At 58.4% G+C, this 12,819-nt stretch overlaps 1 protein-coding gene across 1 annotated transcript in view; it reads right to left on the bottom strand.

Annotated features, from left to right (window-relative positions):
- Positions 1-12,819, bottom strand: part of FSTL4 (follistatin like 4) — a 331,311-nt gene that overhangs the window by 82,398 nt on the left and 236,094 nt on the right. Inside the window, exons 5-6 of the mRNA XM_053912698.1 lie at positions 11,457-11,650; positions 7,934-8,057 (exon numbers count right to left, since the gene is read on the bottom strand). Of these exons, the coding sequence (XP_053768673.1) occupies positions 7,934-8,057; positions 11,457-11,650 (318 nt within the window). The remainder of the gene's footprint in view (positions 1-7,933; positions 8,058-11,456; positions 11,651-12,819) is intronic.

Genomic DNA, 12,819 nt, shown 5'->3' on the forward strand with positions numbered 1-12,819 from the left:
ATTGTTCTCATTTTACGTCTTTGCAATGAAATTCTTTGTTTCCTCTGCAGCCATTTCTGAATATTTACTAACATTCAGAGATCTCTCTGTTCCATGCAAAATTTCGTTTCTCCGTGGAGCATAAGGAAACGCTGGGCCCTGTGACCGGGGAGCCCGAGGCCCAGAGCCTGGGCTGCGGCCCTGCATGGAGTGTGTGCCCTGAACAGTAAGGGACGGTATCCAGCCACCTCACCCCTGCCTCTCCCTCCAAGAGGAGGATTTTAAAAAAAAAATCAGCAAAGCATCATATTTTAATGAGTTTTCTTTGCAATTTGTATATAATAGATTTTCAATAACAACCTGTAATTAGTTCATTTTCTGCCATTCAATCGCTCTGCTCTGCGCCCAGACCATTGACAGCTTCCAGCTGGGCTCTTTAAAAATGGAAAGTGCTTCAAGGCCCAGCCCCAGACAGTGGCTGGGAAGGGCTGGACCGACAGCACAGATGTTAGGAGCAGAGCCTGGGAGATGGGAAGGGCGCCAGGTTTGCCACTTCCCAGAGGAAGGAGAAGGTGGCGGAGGCTCTGGCTCAGAGCTCACCCCTCCACGGTGTGAGGAGGGGCAAGTGTCCCCTGTCCGTGCCCGGTGTGTGTGAGGGGGCGTCCCGCCAGCCTGCTCCCTATGTGAGGGAGGTACACACTGAACAGCCCCCTGCCCCTCACCAGGGGCTGCCCCTGGCTATCCAGCTCAGCCTGTGCCATCGGGTGGGGGTCGGGGGGTGCTCGAGCACGCCCTCCGCTGGGGGGTCCGCCAGACGGAGCTCAGGGCGTCCGTTCCCTGCGTCCTTACACAGCAGCTCTGCGCACTTTTCTGTCCTAACAGTTGTCACAGAAAGGGGCTTCCAAGGCCAAGTCCAGCTCTCCAGCTGACACCCAGCATGCTCTCCAGAGACTTGCCCAGGCTGGTGCACCTGCCAGAGGAGGGGGGTGGGGCTCCGCAGAGCTAGGTGAAGTCTGCCTGCTCCCAGCCCCGGCCTCTGGGTTCAGTTCTGCCCTCCGGGGCCCCACCCATCAGCCATGCATTCCCACCTGGGACAGCCTCCACACTCACCCAAGCCCTTGGCTCCTTCAGGACCACCATGCCCTCCCCCACCTGTCTGAGCCACTTCTGTCCTCGCCCTTAGCCTGGTCATCTGCAACCTGGTGTGTAGGCCTCGTCTCAGATGTCCCTTTCTGACTCTCCGGGGAAGGTAGGTCCTCCCTGCCCCCCTGCACCGTTCTTCTCTGCCCCAGCTCCCCCTTGGTTGATTTGGTTGTCTTCTGTTTCCCAACGGCCTCCCGACAGATGCAAGCTCTGTGCGGGACAGGGCCTGCGGTGCCGCCTTCCCCACTGCAGGCCAGGGAGGGGGCGAGGGGGCCTGTGCTGACCTGACGCTCTCCTCCTTCTAAGCTCCCAGTCTCAGCTGCTAGAGCCTCCCTCGAGTGCGTGGTCTCGCAGCCTGGGCCAGGCTCCTCTAAAAGGTTCTGGTCAACTGGCCTGGCCCTTAAATGGACGCCACACTCGCAGTATGGCTGAGTGAGAGACCGGTCGGCACCCCTGACTGGATGCTCCGCCTCCCTTCAGGGAGCCAGGCCCACACCCTCTGCAGGGCGGGCCTGCGCAGTCTTCCCGCAGGGGCCTAGGGTGGCGCTGCTTCCTTGTCTTTCTGGCACGGCCCTGAGCCAGGCAGCTTGGGTGGCTGTGCTCAGCGGGTTTGCCTTGGTGGCCTCTGAGCGGGCAGGTCTCCCCTTCTCAGCAGGGCAGCTGTGGCAGAGGCGCTAAGACCCTGTGCTCTGTCTTCCTGACAGAGCTGTTTTTGGTATCAAGCTGTTTTTGTGATGTGGCCTCAGGTGGGAGGGAGGCAGCGATGGGGCTGAGCTGGGGCTGCGCCAGTGTGTTTTGGGTTCTCAGGAGCTGAGCTCAGAAGAAATACAAACTGACATTCTACACTAATGAATGGTGTCCCAAGGTGTACAGATTCCTGGAAGCCAGGGTTCTGCTGCCTCTCATAGCCCCAGACACCTCAGCCTTATCTCCACACACAGCTGTCGGAGGGGTGGTAATTAAGCAGTGGGCAGGTGGCCTAACAGCCCAGAAGAACACTTATCCTGAGGAGGGTTATGTGGCTGAGTGGCCCTGGGAGCAAATGGGAGCTTTAATGGGGACAAGCAGTTTCTGTCCCCATTAAGGGAGCATCAGGCCCACGTGGGTACCTCACACCCCGTAGCTCATCCCGCAGGTCAGGAAAATCAGGCTGTGGGGTGGCCAGGGGTGCCGTGTGGGACTGGTTCCTCCTTGCTGGTGCCCCCCATACAACGAGTGCTTCCTGTGCTCCCTCTTCCCTGGACCCCTGGGGACATGCAAAGGCCCTCGGGGACCCCTGTGGCTGTCACACTGTGTTCGGACCCCTGTTTGCCAAGCACATTTCTCCCTGTATTTCAGCCCCTCATCCAGCAAACATTCAAAAAGGGCTCCCTGGGTGCTACACTCCCAGATGGAGGGAGGAGCACACGGCGAGCAAACCGTTCCTGCCCCCTGGAGCGTGGAGACCAGTGTGAGCAGTGGGACGGCCAGGGTGACAGGGGGCTGTGGGAACCCACAGAGCAATCTTTGTCATCGCCGTCACCACCCCCTCGTCGCCCAGCCTGGTCAGTGGTTACTCAGCACGACCACACTCAAGGTGTCATTGTCTTCACTGTTCCCACTCGGTCCTGAGTGACCCTACGGGCAGCGTGACTGCTGACCAGCTGCAACCGACCCGTCCCGTCAGCCAACCGAACAGACTGCAAGTCATGGAGCGTGGGCGGAGGAGCATCTGGAGCCTGAGTCTCCCCCCGCCCCCCCCAGTGCCAGAGCGCAGGGACACGACGGGGACAGGAGTGCCGGAACCCTTCCAGAACCATCCCTTGCCTAGGAAGATCTGGCGCTGCACCCGCTTACGTCCCACCCTGAACCCTCGACGGGGGAGACAGGGAGACAGGCAAGTCTTGCCTCCTGCCTCCTCCCAGGTGACTTCACCATAAAGCCTTTGTTTTTCTCAAAAGCCGGTGGCATCGTATGGCTTCTGTGCATGTCGGGCAGTGGGCCTGTGCTTGGTGACAGTGGAGATTCCTCTCGCTGTGCAGAAGAGGAACTTGGAACCCAGCTTAACCTCCAGTAAAGAACTGTGTCAGGTCGCACAGCTAGTAAGCGGCAGAACGAGGATTTGAACAGGTCTGACTTCATCCACATTCTTTACTGGCAGGCCACACAGCCCGGCTACTGTGTAGAGATGAACTCAGGGCTGTGGACACACAGGGGAGGGAAGAGAGATTGAGGAAGACTTCCTGGAGGAGGAGACCACTGAGCTGGGACTGGCCATGTAGGGAAACCCACTGTGGGGGCAGTGAGAGTCTCATTACTGGAGAATTCGGATGAGTGGCAAAGTGTGTTCAGGTGCGTGAGAAGCTTCCGGAATCAGGCATTGGGGTTCAGTCCCACTTTGGGTTAGCCACCTGACTTCCCTCCGTTTCAGTTTCTTCCTCTGTGACATTGGGGCCTAATACCCAGCGCTGACACATGGTAAGCATCAGGTGAGCCCAACGCTCGCTGAAGTGATGTTGACGAGCACAGCCGCTCCGATGGCTTGCTGACTCTGGTGTCGGGTCGCTGGTCACGCTCATGGGGGGACCTCCTTGAAGCCCCTCTTTCTGTGCCTGAGGTGAGGGGAAAGTGCCCCCATCTCTGTCCTTGGGAGCTAGTGGTGAGACTCGGCATCTCTGACTTCTGATTTTCAGTTCTCGCTCTGGCCACTCCAGTTGAGCCCCTGAGAAAACGAGGTGACAGGGCAGCGAACTCGCTACCTGGTTTGCAGGTCCTGTGTGAGCCGCCATGGTTTGTCCCCGTGGGATGAGGAGAGTCATCGCGACTGCATCCCGGCCTCAGCCCCAACCAACACCCGCCTGCCTGTGTTCCTTGTTCTCCGAACGCGAGAGCCGATCTTTGACGAATCCCATGCTGTCTGAAATCCAGCCACTCACTGTCCCAAACTCGGGAACCGAGGGCAGGATAAGCGGTGCCCTCACCATGTATGCTGCCGGTCAGGACTCACCCTCCCTCCGCCTCCGTGGACAAGGAGTGGGGTCAGCGGGGAGGGGGGTGCCTGCCTTTGTTGTAGTTCGCCGTCCTGCTCGGACCGGTTGGCTATGAGGACGCGCTGAGGTCATGTGTCTGGCTTGTGCCCGGTGTGACTCTTTCTAGAGAAAAACGACGCGGTACCATCCTTTTATTTTCAGCAACAATGCAGAAAAACAGCTGTCAGTCCACCAGGGACCGTTTCGTCTGTTTCACACAGTTGCCCTGGATACCGAGATGCTGCACCACCAGATGAAATCCCCGTGTTCCTCCCCGCCTGCCTGGAGCTGGGGGAGGGTGTCCCACCCACATGGCCAGCTGCCTGCCGTGCCCCCGACACGGTGCTCCCAGACACTAAGCATCTGTGATCCCAGAACGTCCCCGCGTGAGGCCTCATCCCACACTGCTGGCTGCTCAAACCCTTCCTCTGCCTCCAACACATTGCTCTCATAGGGTTCATTAAAAGGACAAGTATCTTTCCAAAATTCAGACGAAATCTGTAATGAATTTGAAGCAAGGAAAAAAAACCCACTCATTTAAGCAACACGATTTTCCCAAGATCCCAGACCACGCATTCAGAAAAGTGCAAAAACATGCATTATTGAAAAGCTTTTCAATCGAGCAAACTTTCAGATTAATTTATTGTGCTGCACAGACAGGGCTGGTGTGCGTGTTGCTCACCAGTGACCCTGGGGGCCAGCGGCTGGTTCTGCTGCCCGCTGGGTGGGGCCGGGAGGGAGCGTGAGGGGCGAGTGCTCAGAGCGAACTGTTCCTCGGGCTCCCAGGTCAGCTGCTGACTTGGAGACCCAAAGGCAAACTAGAGTGGAGTGTTTCGGTGATAAATGGAGGTCGAGAGGGAGGCCACCTTCATATTTCACTCATGTCACTGTACAAAGACGGGTGACTGGGAGCCTTCGCTCCATCTGATAGAAAAAGACTGAACTGACTTCCATGGCTATGGGACCTGTCCTCTGTCCTTCTCCCTGGGGAGGGGTCGCCTGTGCTGCAGAGGACGGGACAGCCCCGCCGTGAGCCAGCTGAGCTGAGCGCGGGCAACCACCAGTCACGGGATCCCCGACATCGCCCTGAACCAGCTGCAGACCATGGCAAACACACCTTCCCACGGACGGCTGTGCCCACTGCAGGAGAAGACATGACTTAGGAGACCCCAGCCCCCAAACTTGCAATACAACCCGCTTCTCCAGGGAAAATGCCCCAGACCCATCCTTTGATGGAGCGACTGGGTTGGGGCCAGGACTCAGCCTGCCTGGTATCCAAAGACCCTGGCAAAATAGAGGCTAGAAAATTAGAATTTAAAGTCTCAACCATTGCCAGCCCACCAGCTCCACTTTTAAAAATTAAACCCAGAATGGTGTTGCTGACATGTTGGAGCTATTGTTTTCTGAGTTGTAGGGAGATTTCTGTAATGCCCATTGATTTCCGGGTAGTAAGTTGTACCTCTGTGTCTCCCCTCAATGGCCTATTTAACATTCACCGAACCATAAATCCGCCCCCAGAGTTCTGGGAGCTCGGTTGAGAGTTCCCGTGACTCTGGAAAACCATCGATCCCGCGTGTGCAGGTCGCCGCACGTCAGGCCCTTGGAGGGGGCTGCCTCAGTCCGTGGCTTCCTTAATGCCTGCGGTTTACATTTTATTGCATATCTACTGTTTGGGTTGGGCTGTGATGGATGGTTTGGCTGCCTGGTTCAAAATAGGTCCAAGGCGACAGCAGAATCTAATTTGCTTTAAAAATGATGATTATTGTGCTTTTCAAGTAATAACCCAGGAATGAAGGAAACAGCCGTCGCAGGGCTGTGTGAGACGTGCGTGTGGCCGGAGGGGAGGCAGCACCTGCCACCCTCTCCCCGGGAGGCTTGTGCTCAGTAGGGCCTCACTGGGGAGCTGGGAGGCATCTCTCCTCGAGGGCAGAGGGCTGCTTCCATACCCTTGACAGTAACACCCTCAGCTCCCTGTTGGGCCCCAGACCGATTCCCAGGGGCAGAGCTCGCTGAGCCAAGGCTGCTGTGGTCCCGGTACCAGGACGGTGCCTGGACAGCGCCATCCTTGGCTTCCTGTGGCCACTGTGGGCCATCCAAGCGCTGATGCCTGGTGCTGCGCCCAGGTCTTCCAGTCCAGCCTTGGCCCCCGGCTCTTAAAATGCACTGACTTTTTCCTTCATAGCTCCTTGTGCCGAGGGGCCTGCTGGGGATGTCCCAGAAGTGTCCCCAGAACACTTGAGGCTGCCTTCCTGTTGTGGCAGGCTCAACTCCCTGTCACCTGCCCTGACCGCCCCACTCATTTCTTGTCCAGATTCAACAGGGATTCAAGTCATTGGGTGGTCTTGGTTTGGGGAAGGTGGACAGAGAGGATATTGCAGGAGGTGGACAAGGGACAGGAGTGATGGGCAGGTCAACGGTTAACCACTGGCTCTCCAGAGGAAGAAGACCCCCTCCCTCCACCTCCTTTTCATACCTTTTGTGTGGTGTGAATTTCTGTGGCGTAAATACTCCCATTACGGACGATTACGATGAAAAGCTACCAACTCTTTGTTTGTCTTGAAAATTCCTGAAAATCTAACAATGGGCTCTCAGGAACTAGGTCTAGGGAGCTGCTGATACTTCCATACGTTCTAAAATTTAGAGATTTATTTCAGGGAATAAGCTCATTGATCCACAAAGCAAACTCCTCCCACAGCAGGCTAAGCCTATCAGTCATTCACACCTTATTCTGAACTACTATAGGGAGACATGAGTGTTAATAGTGGGCAGGGAGGAGGCTGGTGGGGAACCATACCTCATACCTAGTCACGCAGAGCACACACACACAGCCCTGTACTTGGAGGCTGGGATTCTGTCCTTGGCGATAGGAATGCTGTGAACTGGTGTGAACTGGGAAGGCACCCCTGTGTCAACTCATGGACCTTTTCCACAGGCAAGAATCACACTTATCTCTCTCTCTCCTCTTATGTCATACAAGTACCTCCTCCATCTGCCGCAAGAGCCCTTCTTGCCGAGGACTCCTTCGCAGGCCTTGAGAGTGTTTGGGATAACAGCCGCACGAGGAGATGCCAGCAGGGAGCACCAGCACCTTTCTGAAAAGTGGGACTCCATGTACAGGCTTGCGGGGCCAGGGGGCGGGGGAGGAGACAGCCAGGATCTGTGGCTGCGAGGCTCAGAGCACCCTGGGAGTCTCACACCTACTTCTCAAATTCCAGAGCCTGAAGGTCAAGTTCAAGGACGCATCACACAGGGTGCACATACTACCTGCTTTAAGCAGAGCCCGAATACTGTCCAATAGAAAGAGGCTTCATCTCTTTGGGGCCCAGAACAACCCCAGTGGTGCCCCACCCTCTCTTCACTGCTGAGCTCTCTGAGCTCCCTGCTGAAGCATGTTCTCTGCCGGGCCAGCCTCTAGCACTCTCCGGCAGAACCTGCCTCCTGGGGGTCGGCCCACAGCCTGGGGGCCGCCCTTACTTCTGTTCCCTGCACGTGCCGGCACAGACACCCCGGGGTGCCCAGCAGTGCACCCCAGACACACTGAAATCCCAGTCCTGTGCTCCTCAGGTGACAGCACAAAGGTCCTTCATCCAGACAGAGCAGAGCGAGCACTCCCTCTCCAACCACTCTCCTTTGCCCTTTTCAAGGTCAGGCTCATCGCAAAACAAATCCAACTGCTTTTGTCTACAATAGAAACCAGCTTGGGAGACAGCCGAGGACAGGCTCCAGGCCCTGACACGTGTGGGTGCCGGTGTGCCTGGGGACACCGCCCGTTTGCCCGCCTGGCCCAGCCGGGCCTGACTTACGGAAGGCCGTGAGGAGCTCCCGGAGGGTCAGCCAGCCGTCACTGTTGTAGTCATCAAATCGAAGGAGGTCTCGTGGCGAGCATCCCAGGGAGTCCTCCTCCAGGCCCTGCTCCTTCAGCGCATGCTGCGGGGGAGGGAGGGAACAAGGCCGGAGCCGTTGTGAGCTCAGAGCTGTGGGCTTTGGTGGGACAGGGCTCAGGCCACGTCGGGGCGAGGACTCCAGTGACAGCTCGGGGGGCTATGGGAAGCCTCCGAAGCACGTGGTTTTGTCTTGTCCGACTGTCCCCTTTTATAGATGAGAAAATGGAGGCTCAGAATGGGGAGGGGGCGTTCCTGAGGTCACACAGCGGTTGGGACAGAGCCAGGATTAGTGTTCAGGTGTGTCTTCTCCCCATCTGGGCAGACAGACCCCAGACAGTCTGAGGTCAGAAGGATCCTTGAGGCCACCTGATCTACCCCGTCATGTCATTTGTGGGGGACAGAAGAGAAGGGGCTGATCAAATGAACTCGGCAAATGTTACAAAGAGCAGCTGAACCGAGTGAGGGCTCCTGGCCCCCAGCTGTGCACAGCCGGCAGGTCCCCACTGCATTAATACCTTCCCTGCATCCCCGCCACACCCCCACAGGCCCTTTCCATTCTCAGGGCTGCCCCTCCGAGCTACAGCACACCCCCCAGAAAGGGGCAGCTGCCACCCTACTGACCTAGGCCTGTGCCCCCGCCTCTGCCCGCCCTGTCCTGCCAGGGACATGAGCCTCTGTCCTGGGGACTCTGGCATGGGGCCTGTGTGGGCCCCCCTGAACTCCTCTCTGGAAGCGGTCTGGAGAAGCAGGGCACAGAGGTGTCCCCAGCATGGCCAGTCACACGCCAAAGGTGCCTAAAGGTAGACATCCCAGGCACGCTCGCTCGCTCAGCTGGAGCCAGAGGCCGAGTGTCTCACAGGACAAATGCTCAGAAGGAAATTTCAGAAGGAGGAAAGGATTTTATTCTGTGGGGGAAGGGGGGTCAGAGGCATTTTCTCTTTATTTAACAGTCTCAGCTTGGTCTGCTATATTAAAGGCAATTTAATGTGATAATGTTAAAAAAAAAATGACCTCTCGCCCAGCGAGGAAGAATGGTCGATAAAAGGAGATCAACCCTAACGCCCGAGATCAGTCTTTCAGAGATGGAAACTCCCTCTGTCTGTTTCCGCATTGGAAATTGATGAACTTTTCACAGGGCTGACGCGTTTTTCTGCAACAGGACCCCTTCAGCTGGGCTCGGCCTGGCAGATTTGTGAAATGGACTTTAAGTTAAACACATTAAATTTTAAAGAGGAAATCATAGTCCAATTACCATGCTTGTTAATGGCTTCAGGTGCCTCGGGGCGCATCTCGGCCAGGTTAGAGCAACAAGACCAGGAGCTTCTGTTTACTTGGCAGCCACCTGGGAGCCACGTGGGCTGGGGCCCAAGAGCCCACAGCGCCTCTGTCCGGGGCAGGCTTCGCCGCCGCCCTGGGCGCTCCCTGCGAAGCCTGGAGCCTGCGAATCACCAGACGGCTCTTCCTGCAGGACCTGGGCCTTCCCCAGAGCAGCTTGGGTCATCTGTGGGTCGCTAGCCCTGCCCCTCGGGGTCTTAGCCACAGCTGGGGGGCTCGTGCTGATGGAGCTGCTGATGTGCTGGCTGGCCTGGCTGAGACGGCCTATGCCTGGGAGGCAGTGGGCAGCAGGCCTCCTGGGAGGCGGGCCCTGAGTGGACTTGCACGGGTTGCCCAGGTGCGGGCGAGCAGAGCAGGGTCTGCAAGTGTTCCCAGCACGTGCCCTGGAAGCAGGCTGTGGACTGGTCAGAGTAGAGGGCCATGAGGGGGGCTCTGCATGGCAGGGCTTCTGAGGGTTCCATACTCAGGTTTTGTGGGCACCTGCTGGCCCCCTAGATCTTGAGAGGGCCAGGTAGAACTTCCTGGGGGGAGCCATTCTCCCCCAGGGCGACCCCGTGCTGTGAGGAGAGCAGGTACATGCAAAGCAGCTCCCCTGGGGTTCAGCTCAGCTCTATGATGTCCTGAGTGGTGAGCACCCTCAGGGCAGCTGCCTGAGTTCTCAGAGCCCTGGTATTTCTCATGTAAAAACACCTGTGAAGTGGGGGGTCACAGGTGTGCCGACCTCCCAGCAGAGGGTGGCTGGGTAGTGTAGGAGGAAGAACTGGTAATGGAGAGGCAGGTGATGACATCGATGCTGACCACTGTCACCCACTGTGCCCAGGACCGTGCTCAGCACTCACAGGTCTCAGTCATGTGACGCACCCGATGACCCCATGAGGGTCACAGACAAGAAACGCGGGTGCAGAGGGGTGAGGCGTCTCCTCAGAACCGCCGCCAGCTGGACACTGCTGCAGGTGGCGCTTGAAAGCGGCGTCTGGCCTTCCCATGAGACCGGCGGCCCCGGCCGCCACAGTGCACGGTCGGGAACGCCTCTGCGCTGGCACCTCACCCGGAGAGGGCCTGGCGCTCTGCCCCACACACAGGGGTGCTCGGCCCAGGTTGGTGACCTGGCCCTGCTTTGACAAGGTCACCGCATCATGTGCAGGGTGTCTTTATAGTGGCCTCCAGGCGGGACTTATCCTATTGTCTGCCCTCTGGGTGGGCACTCGGGGGTCTCTACAGATGAGCTTCTCTCGCCCACCACCCGGCATGGGGAGGCCGGCCCAGCCTCCCTTGTGTATCTTGGCATCTGCCTGATGCGGCTCACGGCCCCAGGCCTGAGGTGAACCAGTGGAGCAGGAGCAGGAAGGCAGGCCTTTCCGAAGGCCCAGCCTGCCTTTCTGCCACCGGCACCCGGAGGCCCTTCCACGTCTGGCAATGGCTGGGCCCCGGTTGCTCCTTCCTCCCTTCTCTCTGCCACAGACGCTAACTGCCCTGGCACTTCCTTGCAGCTGGACAGATGGACACGTGCCCTGGCTTTGGGGAGGGAGAGACAGCACAGGCCCGATCCACGTGTGTTTGCAAAGGAAGAGCAGTGCTTACTGTGGACACAAGGCTTCCTGCAAGCAGGCAGGCTGGGTCTGGGCTGTGGGTATCTGGGTACTAAAGAGCGGGGAGACCCTCAGGGGCAGGGCTCGGGGAGGCCCAGGCTGCAGCTGCAGTGGTGCTTGGTGAAAATGGGCCTGCTTCCTTTCAACCTTCCTGCCAAGGACGGTAAAAGGCCCGAGGTAGAAAGGACATTTCCTAATGACATCAGAGACCAGCCCCTGTGAAGCGCGTGTTTTGCCAGCTGGCCACGCGTGCTTCCAGGCTTGTGGGTAAACGTGGGCTGGAGGCGGCTGGTGGGAAGGGGAGGCGGACACCATTTCAGGTGAGAGAGTCTTGGGCCCCAGCCACAAGCTCCCTGGCTCCCGGGAGTCAGGTTCCCCTGCAGGCGGGAGGCCTCCGGGCATACAGATCACCCCGGACACAGAGACCACCTCGTAGGTCTCCCGGTTCTCTTCGTTTGCACGCTAAATGGAGAACAGGATTCCTCCTTAGTCTTATTTCCGTGGGACACCGTGCTCACCTGAGCCAGTTCCGAGCTGCTGAGGTGGCCGTCCCCATCTGCATCCAAGTCCTTAAACAGAGACTCTATCAGGAGGCGCTTCTGGGAGGCAGGGTCCCCTCTGCTGTCCCCTGCTCGGCGCGACTGCAGGCGGGTCTGCAGGGCCAGGAGGACGTTCTTCAGGCGGGCGTAGTCGGCCAGGGTGCACGGGTCGCCTGCAGGACGGAAGGAGCGGTTACTGCAGCGAGACTGCTCCCTGGAGTGGCGTGAGGATGGCCGTCCATTCTGCCAGGAAAGAGTTTCTGGGCATTTACCACGTGCAGTGCGGGGGCCACTGGGGTAGACGGGGTCTGTTTGTCCGCCTGCCCACCAATCCATCCCAAAATATTCACTGAGCACCGAATACTTGCTACAGGTGATGCAAACGTGAGCCGGAGCCTGCTTGTCCGCCCCACGGAGACTCACTGAGCACCTGCCACGTGCCAGGCATGGAGCCACTGCCGATGGAAGGGGAGTCTGCCCAGGGGAATCCACAGCGGGAGCCCCACGGTGGCGCCAGGAAAGCCGGCCCCAATTCCATTTTGTAATGCTCGTCTTTGCCTTAATCCCACCTTTAAAGGCTGCTTTTGAACACTTGGCCTCATAGATTCGGGAATGTTAGTTAACAAGACTACTAAGCCCTGCTTAGGTTAATTAGCTGCACTCCCAGAGCTGGGTTGCATCGAAGCAAACGTGTACGCAAGTCTGCAACCGAGAAACAAGAGGGAGCTTTACGAAACGGACACGGAGCACACAGCCATCACTCGCGGGCCTGCATCACAGGCATGCTGCTTACTGCCTGCCACCCGACACAGGTGACCTTCCTGGGGGCGGGCCACCAGGAGAAACTCCCCACGAGGCGCAGCCTGCAGACTGAGGCTGCGGGGCTGCTGGCAGAGAGGGCGAACCCCTCCAGCCCCCCTTGCTCGCCTCCCTGGGGCAGAGGACTTCCCCCGCCTGGCTTCGCTGCGTCCTGGTGGGGCCCTCACCGTCCACTCCAGGCAGGTGGCCAATGTGCTGCTGGGAGCGGACCGTCTGGGGCCCAGAGCTCTTGCCCTTCATTCCAAAGCCACTTTAGAGCACCAGGGAAGGGCTCAGGTAGGGAGAGTCACCGTAAAGCAGGGTTGGAGAGCACCAGCTCCAGTCCCCTGGGTCTGAGTCCCGGCTCTGCCGCTGCCTGGACGTGCACCGTGGCCCAGGTGCCTCCGCAGCCTCACCTGGGGAGTGGGGCGAACATGGCCTCCCACACAGAGGATTGACTGAGACCCGCACCTCAAGGGCTCCGCCTGGGCGTGGCACGGAGTGAGCGCCCGCAACAGGAGAGCTGTTCTCTCGTCACCACCCT

Source organism: Desmodus rotundus, chromosome 10 (genome assembly GCF_022682495.2).
Source record: "Desmodus rotundus isolate HL8 chromosome 10, HLdesRot8A.1, whole genome shotgun sequence".
In the NCBI taxonomy this organism is placed as follows: domain Eukaryota; kingdom Metazoa; phylum Chordata; class Mammalia; order Chiroptera; family Phyllostomidae; genus Desmodus; species Desmodus rotundus.